Here is a 14,636-nt window from a genome sequence, read left to right as displayed (position 1 = left end):
ATGTCAGTGTGTTAATTATATTCCAAGGTAATAACTAGATTGTTCTACAAAATACTCGAATTACAATATGGCGGAGGTGCAACAGATTTAGCGATACTCATACAGGATACATAAACATTCAATACATTTGCTGATCGTTTGCCCAACTTTGCCACCAACGTTGATCGTAGAAGCGATGCGATATTCAGTGAGGACGAAAATAAAACAATTAATTAATACGCACATCCGAGAGACTAGGGTTAGCATACAACTGATATATATCAATATAAATCATCAATATAAAAAAAAAAACAAACATTATTTCATCAATCGATCAACACTCGTAAAAGGAACGTCGACGATAATATTATGAAACACGAAATTGGAAATTCGAAACGATGCCTTCACTTTTTATTTGCGGGAACGACAACTAGAGTTCATTTTTCGTCTTGACATTTAAGTATTTGTCCAATATTCTTTATGAAATGTACTGCATTTTATAGAATATGGCATCCCTGTGAGATATAAAGATAAAGGAATGACGATATGCGCACATTTATGTATATTCGCGTTTCAGAATATATTGCATTGCGCTAGAAACGACATGAATGCGCTAATATTAGTTCATTTTAAACGCTAATTGTGTTAAGGGCATTGTAATAAGAATTTCGACGCAAATCTTTAATGGTTTGTACGTCGTTCTTGAATAAAATAATGTTATTATATTTTGTACTTATTGTTTTTGTTATTATTATAATGAGAGCTTTCATTATTCTTTCAACCCTATTAAAATAGGTTACGTCTTAAATATGTCACATGAAAATATTAATTCCAATGATACGTGGAAGGTACTACTATTAATCTTGTATATTTTTATACACAAAACCCATTAAACATGAATCATTTGTCGTCCGTTCGCAATAATTATAACCAAACTACCGTAAACACGAGACGCCCACGCATTCGATTCCTCGGTAACGCAAAATAAGATTTGTCACAAAATTCGATTCGGAACAAAACAGTTGCATTATTCACTCAGAAAGATTGATTTAAACGATACTCGCACGAGAAATATTGTAACCGCATTTACTGGCAACTTTAATGTATTATCTGTATTGATTGCTGTTTAAAAATAAAATATTTTGAATTTCGAATGCGCGCTGCAATTTAATTTTAATACATGTCATTGTTAAAGGTTTACCGCGGCCAGTAACATATTGTATTGTCGATGAAAAAAAAACATTCGCGTTTGGAATCCGAAGTTGGCGCCAATTAAATCATCTCGCCATTTTGTTTCCTCGACCCAACTAAAGCTGTTGTCTAGGAAATTAAGTGAATCGCCACATATTTTACGAAATAATTAATAATACACGTATGTTCAGGGAAAGCGGACAATAATTTAGAGATCTGTCACAGTAGATGGCCTGTTTAAGTTGTCAGTTCGGACGCGATTTGTGGGCGGCCATTTTGCATCTTTGCTCCTTGTCTTGCATAATTAGTAAGGATTAATGTGTGGCTATGAATGACTTGTTTTTACAAAACGAGCTAATTCCAGGCGACCTGTTTATAAATTGCCGGGACTTTGCAAACTCATTAAAATAATCACGTTGACTATGTTTAACTATTTCAACGAGGAAGGGAGGCTAATGTAAAATTACACACATTTTTGCAACACATTGAACGTAGTAAATATCCGAGTTTTATAACTTCTTTGCGGTTGTAGAACGAAATAATATATACAAAGAATTCTAAACGGAACTTCTTACACTCACTTTTTTTTATTATCTATGGCGATTAGAAAACAATATTCGCGCGCATTTTAAATATGGAACATTACAATGCAATAGATGCATATAATTGCTCTATTAAGAAAAACCGATTTCCCTCACGTTACAAATCAACGGTTCGGTAAATCAATTGATGTTAAGTAGATACGATTGAGTTAGTTAATTGCGATATGCATAATGTTTGCGTGCGGTGTGGCAATTGTTTGTAATCGATACAAATCAATTCTCTAATAACTTTAAAACTATTTATTGATACCGCTCGTAGTTTACTATAACTTTTTTATCTTTGTATATTGTAAACATGTTATTGTACTTAGATTGAGTCAAATAAGTATTAAAATAGAAGATTTATTGGTATAATTAAACTGACATTAATAGAGCTCATGTAAAATATATTAACCAAATATGGATGGTTTATTCCTTGAAGGCACAACATGTTAATGTATAATTGACAACTATTAACTTAATCACGATTGAATAGATTGGTTAATTACCTCTATGAATTCTACAAATTTTATGAAGTTGTTTTGTTGTTTATAGATTACTAGCTGTGCCCTGCGGTTTTACCCGCAGTGCTTCACTCCTGTTGGTCTTAGCGTAATGATATATTACCTTATAATATAATCATCCTTTAATCATCCTCGATAAATGGGCTATCTAACACCGAAAGAATTTTTCAAATCGGACCAGTAGTTCCTGAGATTAGCGCGTTCAAACAAACAAACAAACTCTTCAGCTCTATAATATTAGTATAGATTTAATTTGCATTTTTAGTCACGACGAAATTGGCTATATCGGTACTATAAATATATTTTATATAGTAATGAATATAAAAGGTATATTGAAGCAAATTGGAGCCTTTGTCGACGATCAGGTGTTTAAACGAATTAAGCCCGGTGTCGGAATTAGTTTATTTTACTTAAAAACTTCGCTGTCGATGCCCTTTGCTAAAGTTAAAGTGTGCTTAATTTGTAGTCGATGAAAAAGTTTCGAGTTTTAACTGAAAAAAGGATTGCTTACCTTAAAAACTTTTTCACTCTAATATTTTAAATGCGTGTTTCTTTAGGTAGATAAATGAATACACGGTATAGTTTTTAAAACTTTATTTGTATCAAAGTTACTCACAATAATAAAATTACATTAAAAACAATAAATAGGTTTTATATATCAAATCATCAAGACGAATCGAGGAATTAAAAATGGCTCTCGTAACGTTAAAAATGGCTTACATTTACAAAATACGAGGGTTGCGACGTCAGCACAAAATTGATTATCGAATCTAGTTAGAAACTACGCTCGTCCGCAAACGGTAATGTTTTTATCTTTACTCCGGGGAAATAATCAGCAACACTACGAAGAATTGTACAAAATGCATTGACAGAATTCCAAAGAGGTCTGTGATTATTCTGTTTTTATCGTAATAATAACAATTTAAAAAATATACTTAACTCCAATATATAAAGCGATTAAACTGTCCGTTTTTTCAAACGTCCATTCAATTTATGCTTCAACTTTATGAATAACTCCGAGAAACAAGTTAAGAGTAAATAAAGCTATAATTTAAAAGTATTTCCCTTATTATTGACTTCGTAGTTACGTTACGGAAAAAATGATCTGTTTACAAAACAGAAACACGGAACCGAGAAAGCTGGCATAAAAGTTTGATCGCGGGCGATACGTGCCGGCCGTTCCTAGTAACTTTTTGCTAGTTCAAAACACGAGGCAATCATTCGGCCTCTCGACGGAATCAATCGTGGTCGCTGCCCCCGCCTGATTGCCATCTAGCACGCGATCATCTGCCCCTACGCACGCCACGAAACTTCGGACAAAAGAAATGTACTACTACGTAACGCTCGCTCTCATAATTCATGGGAAAGGCCACAGGAGTTGAGTGAGTTATTGACAGGAATGCAACGGCTTTTTAGATTCATTTACTACTTTCTACTGTTTTTCACACGAGCCACGATATAAATCAACGTTTTTTGTTGTTTAATTGTAGAGGCATGGTATACAATTGAATAATAAAATCGCATTAGTTAGCCGCATATATGACACAATTGCGGACGGAATCTCGAATGCACGTTTCGTTTTAACATTTAGCACCTAATTTCGACTGCAGTCGCCGGTTATGCAACTATTTCTTTTGCATCTCATTAACAATTCAAATGCGGGCATTTTTTCGGTTTCCCGCAACACTTACGAGCGGCCCTGACGTCCGCCTCCGCGGACGACTCAAATGCAAATGAGCATCGATTTACGCGGTGACGTCTGACGCGCACTCACCCCTTTCTTTCCGACTACCCACCTTGATTTACAATCCCGGAATCGTGTTTCCCATTCGCCGCCGAACCGATATGTGGCTCGACTAAAATTAACTATATTTTTTGCTGTCACAGTGACACGATAATTTAGGGCGCCTTTACTTTCAAAGTTGTGAATATTCATATGGCATTAGCAATCAATAACGGCCACAGAGGTATTACCTACTTTTCGCGTGCGTTCACGCGATAAACTTGCCATCGTATAAACAAATAATTTCTCCACTTTTATTATTGTACTATCAACTACGGTTTAAGAACTTGAACTAATTACGGAGTGACACTCGCCTCATTGTTATCTAAAATAAATTACGTACGTCAAGCATTAATAAACATTATCTTCGAAACGGATTAACGCGAAGTATCCATCCATAGAAAATGCCATTTAGAGCGTTCGGAAGAAAGCGATAGACATTTAATAAGAAATAGCAATAGCAATTATTAACTTCTTATAGAATGCCTCAGGTTAGACGTTTCTTGATAAATAAGACTTTCGTGACCGGACGGTATAAATTTATGGCTTTCTTTTTTACAATCAATAGCCATCAAAAATGCACATCGTTATAGCGACTGTAAAGGAGTGATTGTATCGCTTCACACTTTATAACCCCAAAGGAAGATAAACAACTAATCTAGATAGATCGATTGCGCCGCCCGCCATTTTGAAGACACGCACAACATGGACGTCACAAGTCGCAAGTCACAAGTCTCTGGTCTGAGCAAAACGATTTAAAGATACCGCGGATCACGTATCGGTAATTGCCGTCGCCGCGTTCGCAGAATAACAAAACATATTGTAAAAGATCAAAGGAACTTATAGACGTGTGTTGAAATTTATCGACGGATTAATCGAATGCAGACGAAATAAACTAATTGATTGTCACCGACATTTGGGACGCGGATGAAATTTTAATCTATCGGGTTGTTATTTTGATAAATTCTGCGGTTACAGCGTTGGCGGTAGGTCGTCACGTTCGCAATATTAATTGTATTACTTCGTTTTATTCAATTTACTACATGCGCTTGTATAGTCACTGATTGACTAATTAGTGTATAGACGATGCTGGCTCGTTAAACTAGATAATGCGAACACCTGTTTCATAGAGACTGTTTGTAAATAGTGGGACCTTTATTCGGTTTATATTTTTTAACAAAGGCGTGGACGTGATTACAGGTACAAATACATAAATAAAGATGAAATAATAAAAAATGAATCGCTTTGTACGACTCAATTGTATTCTTAAGTGCCTATAACGAGGAGGTTTACGTAAAATATTTTTGTGTATGTTATCAAATGACGAAATAGCTATTCTCGGTAACCGTATAGGGTCATTTGTAATGACCAGGTTATACTAACCGTAGCTGCTATCAAGATCGACCGAACGGATACATAAAAGATAACCATTGATGCCCAATTAAGCGGGCATTAAAACCAAACTAGGCAATTAAAAAACCGAATCACGTATATAGAGTTATTGTCTATGCTTTATGACTCAAAAACCGTGAACATTATGGTCATGTAGATGTAATCTGTGCCCGTCCGCCATCTTTGAAATGTACCACGTTTAGCTGTAAGTCGTTAACCGTCGGTGATTTCACAAAAAATCGTGTGTAAATATGTATAAAAAATAACGAATTGAGGGATAAGATTGTAGCTTGAATACGTAATAAGTATCGAAGTGGTACGTGAGAAATGCGGCGCTTTAAAATGGCGAAAGTTGCGTTTGTACCGGACTAGCAAGCAAATGCGTGCGACAGTCGTTTCCCACAATTATGCTGTACATGAAACCAATGTCAATTTTTTTAAGCAATGTCATTTTGACAGATCAGGCTATTATGGCGGGAAATCTCGGCCATTATTTTGTTTATGATCAGATATAAAATCACTTTAGTATTTGTTGAGATTGCGGTGTAGGTATTCTTAATATAGAAGTGGTTGCTGTGGTTATAATGAAATACATGTTTTATTTAAATGTGTTTAAGTCAGTTAAATTATATAAATATTATCAAATATGCCGAGGTTATGCGTAGGTATATTTAACAAATAATTGAAGATATACCTACCTAATTTGCGTATAGGTAATAACATCATTCAGTTATCAACAAAATATTCTTAATTGTATGACCCAATAATTATTCCATTTATTCTCATGTGCTTAATTTAAAACAAAGAAATGATGCACATCATTAAAACATAATTGCTTTTTCATTTTTAAACAATTTACCTACGCTCGTTTTAATTGTACTTTGCCAGTTTCATTAATTCACAAAGAAATTTTCCAAATTGACGTTTTTACGTTACAATAAATAAAACGCATTTAACATCCCAATAAAAACAGTTTTCCTTAAAACAATAAAGTCCATTGCAATTTAATCTCTATGACCCGCGATCAAGTGTGACTCTTCGTTGAACGATAAAATCTAAAATAAGCGAATTACACTGAACATATTGTCGGTTTTAAAATAAAATTTAAGAATGCAATTAAGTCTTTGTGATCTGTAAATTAATACGTGATCTCGAGTGTTCCTTTTGGTTGTCGTTAAGAAGACCACAGAGTAAATATTTCCGAAAACGCGGGAAAGTGTGCCGGCAGATGTCATGTGTCAAACTCCAAAAAAAGATGGATAAATTTTGCTTGCATGATCGTTATTTACTCCTAAACAACATGCAGCATATGATTTAATCATGTTTTTCTAATTTTTAATTATGAGTCCGACGTTTTAGTATTGTCTAAAAATATGCATCTTGATTAAGACGCTTTTGTAGTTTGACTTTTTTGTTTTCTTAGTAAATATAGAGAAAAGTATAAACAGACAACAATATAGTACCTATATTCCTAAGGGTATTATATAGCAACATGACTAATACGCTAACCACAAGCCATAGGCTATACTTTAAAATGGCGTATGCTCATATTGTCGAATGATGTGCTATTATATTAAGTTCTCACGGACAAGTATTGCCTATAATTATTAACACAGTAAAAGAAACGGTTATTTGAAAATTCCAATTTGACATTGCATTAAACTATCTTAAATTGCAGTTAAATACAGTATAGATAGTTATAGCAAATAAACTATGCCGATCAAGTGTGCCACAGTTACTGTCTTTACATTGTTCGAAGCGTTTAGAAATTTCATATAAATTGTATAAAATAACAAAGATTCAACTCAAAAAGACTCCAATTAACGCAGGGCGTTAGCGGATAAATTAATTGCACGTCTTCATAAACAAATGTGACGCGTACATCAGCATCCATAGTGACATTGTGAAACCAGAGACAATATGTTGACAGATGAATGACCGCAATATGGCGGGTGGTTTTCGCGCGTAACTCCCGTTGTTTATGGCTGCGCGAGCGCTTTAGGATAGGCGACGACTGGCCGGCCCCATTCACGGATATCGCTAATGTACCATACGTTGCACTGCGCGTCTTAATGACCCACCTAATTTCAATTGTGGCAAATATAACTTCAGTATTTATTACTTGGCAAGCGTGTGTGCGTCGCCGGCCTATGTACACAACACAATTCAACCGCAATTAAAATTGTATGCGATGAAATATTGTTACGAATGCGAGCTTTAAAATAGTATTTGTAGATGCTTGATATTTTTGTTGTTATGCATCGAATCCTTTATTTATGTTTGAAATTGATGGGCTTATTTTTCTAGTTTTATTAGAACTTGTTTACTGTAACGGATATCAACATGTATTTTTATCTTTGCTCACTTTGAATAAATCAGCGTATTTCATTCTATACTAAAGTACTCGACATCTTTAATCATGTTTGAAGTCCGTTATATTACATTAGTCCTATAATTACCCAAACTTCATTCTTTATTAACGAAAACTCTTCTTCTTTCCAGTGGGCACAAAAGATGGCACAGCAGCGCCAGGCTTCGGAAGATCAGACGGCGAAGGTGATGAACGGCTCGCACATATCCTCACTGAGGCTTCCCACATGATAAAAACACAGAACACGAATGACGATTCTAGGAGTAATGAAGACTCAAGTTCACCCAGAACGCAGTGTCCCTCCCCATTCTCGAATAAGGTTTGTTTTTTAGTCATTAATTAAAAGAAATGGATCATTAAAGTGAACTGCTTTGATATAGAGATATTCCATGATATATTTGAGTTTTTTTTGTATAATAATATTATTTGTTTCTATTTCAGGATTCAAGTCAAAATAGAAGGCTGAAAAAATATGAAAACGACGACATTCCTCAAGAGAAAGTGGTTCGCATATATCAAGAAGAACTGGCCAAAATCATGACGAGGCGAGTTGATGACATGCGACAGAATCGTGAAGGGTTTCCTGGGTAAGTAAAATATACCTACTAACAATTATTACTTAAAAAAAATTAAAAATTAATTACTGTTTAAAGTTTTATTTCGAAAAAGTTACTTTAGTGATGTCTCTTAAAATATTTTTAGTTTATAATATTTAGCTTAGAACTACTGAAATTTATCAACTATTTTTAAATAATACATAGAACAATGTCCAAATGAAATTATTACAACTAGAGAAAAACCTCATTCAAAAATCTTAAGTTATATGAGAACAGCAAATCTTAAACTAACATATAGCATGTTTCCTCCATTTTTCAGCGGCGGCATGCCACCACACATGGAGCGGCCACCAGAAGACATCCGCATGGCCATCGAAGCGTACCACAGAGAACTTGCCAAGATCCAGCCGGGAGGAAACATGCCCAACTTACACAATATACCCGGAATGCCACCCTTCCCCAACCTGATCGCGCTACAACATCAAGCGATGCAAGCGCAGAATCAGCACATGAACGGCTCAGGAGCGGTCCAAGACCTCTCCCTGCCCAAAGACAAAAATGCCAAAATAAACGGTATGACTGATAGCGATAAGGACAGACAGATGGACGCGGAGGAGGCGATCCGGCACGCGGGGAGCGCCTTCTCGCTCGTGAGGCCGAAGTTAGAGCCGGGCCAGCAGTCCACCGGCTCGTCGGCCTCCAGCCCGCTCGGGAACGCCATCCTACCGCCGGCTATAACGCCCAACGAAGACTTCAGTACTTCAGCGGCAGCGAGCCCCTTACAGCGAATGGCGTCAATAACGAATAGCTTAATATCTCAACCTCCAAATCCCCCCCACCACGCCCCTCCCCAGAGATCGATGAAGGCCGTGCTTCCACCGATCACGCAACAACAGTTTGATCTCTTTAACAACCTGAATACAGAAGATATAGTGAAAAGGGTGAAAGAAGCGTTGAGTCAGTACTCAATAAGTCAGAGGCTATTCGGAGAATCAGTGTTAGGGCTGTCACAAGGCTCCGTCAGTGACCTGCTCGCGAGGCCCAAACCCTGGCACATGTTAACACAGAAAGGAAGGGAACCCTTCATTAGAATGAAGATGTTCCTGGAAGATGATAATGCTGTACATAAATTAGTTGCATCACAGTACAAGATAGCGCCAGAAAAACTGATGAGGACCGGAAACTATAGCGGAGCGCCTCGTAAGTATTATTTTATATTTTTTATGAAATTTCACAGTTGTCACATATTTAATATATTTCTATTTTTGGAACAACTAAAATTATAATAATAAAGGTAATTTAAAGGAATGGAGAACAATATAAAGTCTATAAATGAATAAAAAAAAATAACTAAATTACTTAAGCAAAATTCAAATAGATATTGTAATATTGCCGATTTTCATCATCATCATATAATAACATTTTGCATTCTAAAGTATCTTAAATAACATTTCCTCAAGTTAATAATTAAATTATGAGTAAAGTCTATTAACAAGCGTGCACTGTATAGTGTATTGCCAGTATACTAATGATCCCGTTCCATTGCAGCGTGTCCGCCGAACATGAGCAAGCCGCTGGCGCCGACGCAGAAGATGCTGTCGGAGGCGACGTCGCTGCTCAGCAAGATGCAGCAGGAGCAGCTGCTCGGCGGCGCGCTGCACCTGCCGCCCGCGCTGCTGCTCACGCCGCCCGGCTTCGCGCCGCCGCACCCGCACACGCCGCACCTGCCGCACGCGCCGCACGCGCCGCACGTGCCGCACGCGCCGCACCTGCCGCCCGACGGCAAGGAGCGCAAGCCGGCCCGCGCGCTGCCGCCGCACGTGGCGCCCAGCGTGTACGAGATGGCGGCGCTCACGCAGGACCTCGACACGCAGACCATCACCACCAAGATCAAGGAGGCGCTGCTCGCCAACAACATCGGCCAGAAGATCTTCGGCGAGGCGGTGCTCGGCCTCTCGCAGGGCTCCGTCAGCGAGCTGCTGTCCAAGCCCAAGCCGTGGCACATGCTCAGCATCAAGGGCCGCGAGCCCTTCATCCGCATGCAGCTGTGGCTCAGCGACGCGCACAACATCGACCGCCTGCAGGCGCTCAAGAACGAGCGGCGCGAGGCCAACAAGCGGCGGCGATCTAGCGGGCCCGGCCAGGACAACTCGTCCGACACTTCCTCTAATGATACCTCCGAGTTCTACCACTCGAGCTCGCCGGGCCCCACCACCGGCGCGCCCTCTGCAAAGAAACAACGCGTCCTATTTTCAGAAGAGCAAAAGGAAGCTTTGAGGCTCGCGTTCGCTCTAGACCCGTATCCAAACATGCCGACGATAGAATTCTTAGCCTCCGAGTTGGGCCTGTCGACGCGGACGATAACGAACTGGTTCCACAACCACCGCATGCGGCTGAAGCAGCAGGCGCCGCACGGGCTGCCGGCCGAGCCGCCGGCGCGCGAGCCGGCCGCGCCCTTCGACCCGGTGCAGTTCCGCCTGCTGCTCAACCAGCGCCTGCTGGAGCTGCAGAAGGAGCGCCTGGGGCTCGCCGGCGTGCCGCTGCCCTACCCGCCGTACTTCGCCGCCAACTCCAACTTCGCGGCGCTCATCGGGCGCGGCCTGCTGCCGGCCGACGAGCGCAAGGACGCCGCCGGCGGGCTCGACCTGTCGATGCCGCTCAAGCGCGAGCCCGACGCGGACGACTTCGAGGACGACGACGCGGAGAGCAACCTCGGCTCGGAGGACTCGCTCGACGAGGACAAGAGCGAGCCCAAGGCGACCTCCACCCCGGCGCGGTCGAGCCGCCGCAAGCCCGCCGCGCCGCAGTGGGTCAACCCCGACTGGCAGGACCACAAGCCGCCCAACCCCGACGAGGTCATCATCAACGGCGTGTGCGTCATGCGCAGCGACGACTTCCGGCGCGAGGCCGAGCCCACCGTGCGCGTGGAGCCCTCGCCGGCCACTGAGCCCGCGCCGGCCCCCGAGCCCTCGCCGGCTGCTCTGGCGCCCGACGACATCAAAGCCGAGGCGGAGGACCAGTGGGAGTACTAGACCCAGTGTAGTGCAGTGTTCCACGCGACCGGACGGTTGGACCGCCAGTGCGTGTAGGGTTGCGACTCGACTGTGAGGCCAAAGACTCTGTATATAGCGTTAGCGCGAGCGCCGCCCGCGGGTAACTTGCGATACAAAATTTGCATTTCGCTTTAATTTTATATGTATTAGCGCCCTAAAGGGGCGCGGACAACTGAATACTTTAAGCGCGTCCCGCTCTCGATCCGATTGTTGTAAATAAATATACCAAATATGTCGAAGCGGAGACGCGGTCCTGTATATATGTATGTAGGGAGCGACGCGCGATGACGCGACCCGTCGCGGTTAGTTAAGTGTAGAGTTCGTTTTATTGTTAAATAAATTTTAAAGTGCAATCAGATGTAAATTTAAGTAACGGTATACTGTATCCCAGTTGAAAAGTATTATTATGTTTATATGGACCGGTGAGGTTAAAAATATTATTATCGGGTTATGTGAGTTTCACTTTAAATTATGGATGTTTATTTTATACAATTTTATGTTTTTCTACGATTATTATATTGTAATACTTAAGCAGTATGGCTCAAAGTTGTGATGTATATTATCTGTCACCGTTAAATCATAGACACTTTCTTTACGAGATCTATAGACCCTACTTTTATAACAGACCTAGTGATTTTAAAAAGAGAACGTACAAATCGAAACACAAATTATCCTACAGATAAGCAAATGATGTATTGCTTGTGGTTATAGATTTATTTTATTTTTAGCAATAAATTTGCTTTTAATCTTATTTTGAATTTTGGTTGTTTTATTTTTTGTTTTCTTTTCCCTTTTATTTTTCTCGTAATTAGATCGTATCGATAATTGAAATGTACATTTAAACGGGAACCATACCCCTTGCATTGATGTAAATAATATTCAGTTATTATTGTGTACATATAAAATGCCACATAAAGTTAGTTAGCGAAATAGTTGATTAGGTATAGTGAACCCAAAATTATACGTAAACGGGGTATCATAAAGGAAAATTTTTAACTTTTGACAATGTTGAACAAATTAACGAAATTCTTAATAGCGCTAGGCCCCTCCCGAGGTTTATTATTGAATTTTGAAAGACTTAAATGCAATTTTTCAATACTTCAGTTTTATAGCATTACCAACTCCATACATATCGATGTTAAATATGAAGTAAGGTTTAGCAGTAAGGTTTAGCATGTAATAGTCAATATTACATTAGGCTGTTTAACAGTAAACGAATTGTTTATTTCATAAATGTATCGAATGATACTTGACAGAGTTTAATTTAAAATATAACGATATCTATGGTACGTTGCTTTTTCGTCTGTGTTTTGAAGTAGCTTTTGCTTTATGGTGGATATTTACAGAATTTATAATTATCATTGTTGAAATGGGTGTGAATATTCTGTGATGCAAACTCTGAAATAAAATATTTTTAATTATTAATTCCACAAAAATATTGATTATGTGATAGACAGATACTTACATGTTTTATTATAACATAATTTTTAATGTTATATTTGACAAGCATAGGTGTAATTTATTTTTAATTCAATCAATTATTTTACGACTTTAAAAATAGGATACTGTTATATGAAAAGACTGACTGCTTTTCTAATTTAACCAATAAAGTGGCGCATATACGAAAAAAAAAACCGTGCATCCAGAATATTCGTGATAACCTATAATTTGATCTTATAGTTTGTATTGATTTGTTAAAGACGTTTTGGTCTCAACGTAGTAGGCCGTGTATATGAGTCTCGTAGGAAATAGGAATCATTAGTACATTATCTCCATTATATAAATTATAATATAGTGATAAAATTATAGCAGTAATTATTATTGTTCATATCATAATATTAATGACGCTGAACCATTGTCTTCTTTCTGAACAATTTCTAAAGTTATTGAATTAAAATAAAGAAATTGCTAATCGATGTTTGTGTTTTATTGAAATTTCTAACGCCTGTGGAATTTTATGAGCAAAGTTGTATCCTCGCATGTGTATCTGGAATTTTATCGAATCACGAGTTATTCCTGTCCTAGAAATATTATAAATACAACATATTTGTTACTCTTTCACGAAAAAACTACTGGCCAGATTTGAATGAAACTTTACAGTAATGTTCATTACACATGAGCTATAGAAATACTTGATTTTGCCCGCGAGTTCATCCGCGGGTGAAACCGCGCGGCTCGGCGTTTTCACCCGCAAATGTCATATTATATACTGAAATTTGTATAATAATATCAGAATATAAATTTAATTTTATCAAAATAAAGTCTGGCTCACTACTTATCCTATATAAGCGTTCGTTAATGTCAAATCAATGGAAGTAAATACCCTTATTTAATCATTTATTATAATGAATCTATTGTCCGATTGGTCGATTTTAATAAAGGAATGACTGATGAATTTAAGAATTCTTCTTTGAATTCGTATATACCTACTGTTCCATATGCCATCAAAATCACTTAACATAAAATATTATAGTATCTTCACCGTGTGCGACGCGCTTTAGCTTAGAGTTTATATTAGGCTCCTTCAGGCTCCTAGCTAATATGTAAAAATTTTATCCGTAGGGCAATGTATATAATTAGAATAGCCTACATATTCTGTAGGTACAATGACAATGTTCAAAATACTAAGACGTATGAATGATTCCGTCGATAATTTGACTAGGAGACCTAGAATTTCTAAACACACACATTCCTAAGTTAGGTGTTATCGAATTATCGAATGCACATTGTGTAGATGTCATTAAGAGAATCATTGACTAACATATTATAATAAAAAGAATGTTAAGAAGAAGATGAAATAAAAAAGTTTGATATACCTAACTAAGTATAGCAAAAATTAAAAGATGCTTTTAATCAAGATCCAGTACCTACAGATGAGAAACTGCAATCTAGAATCTAGAGAGACGTAGATTTGTCAAATACCAACAGCCACTACTAAGTGTAATGTTTTGGAACAGTGTTTTTTTTTTCTTTTAATAAAGTTTACTCGAAATAAATAGTGTGTTTTATTTGTCCACCACTACATGTCTGCCATATTTTAGTATACCTACTTAGTACATACAACTTAGATCAAAATCTTTATTTTGTGAAAGCTTCGTACCTACTTACATACAAAATTAACTCAAAAGGGAATAAATAAAACTTCGAGCATCACTTGCACAATTTATTTATTACAATCCACATTTTACAATGACAGTAAAAAAAA

The 14,636-nt window shown here is 38.2% G+C and overlaps 1 protein-coding gene across 4 annotated transcripts in view; it reads left to right on the top strand.

Annotated features, from left to right (window-relative positions):
* The window catches only part of ct (homeobox protein, cut), a 119,916-nt gene extending 107,727 nt beyond the window's left edge, over window positions 1-12,189 (top strand). For 3 of the 4 annotated variants that reach the window (XM_089708818.1, XM_089708819.1, XM_089708816.1), the window contains 4 exons: window positions 7,953-8,140; window positions 8,263-8,408; window positions 8,677-9,578; window positions 9,927-12,189. In XM_089708818.1, coding sequence (XP_089564944.1) covers window positions 7,953-8,140; window positions 8,263-8,408; window positions 8,677-9,578; window positions 9,927-11,410 — 2,720 coding nt within the window. In that variant the 3' untranslated portion in view covers window positions 11,411-12,189. The remainder of the gene's footprint in view (window positions 1-7,952; window positions 8,141-8,262; window positions 8,409-8,676; window positions 9,579-9,926) is intronic. The other variant, XM_089708817.1, reaches the window with a different exon arrangement.
* Window positions 12,190-14,636: the final 2,447 nt, after the last annotated feature.

Source organism: Colias philodice, chromosome 21 (assembly GCF_061535455.1).
Source record: "Colias philodice isolate Cphi_HAF_F1 chromosome 21, ilColPhil1 Martin Lab GWU primary, whole genome shotgun sequence".
In the NCBI taxonomy this organism is placed as follows: Eukaryota; Metazoa; Arthropoda; class Insecta; order Lepidoptera; family Pieridae; genus Colias; species Colias philodice.
The sequence above is the reverse complement of the archived record's forward strand: the minus strand, read 5'-3'. Positions and strand labels throughout refer to the sequence as shown.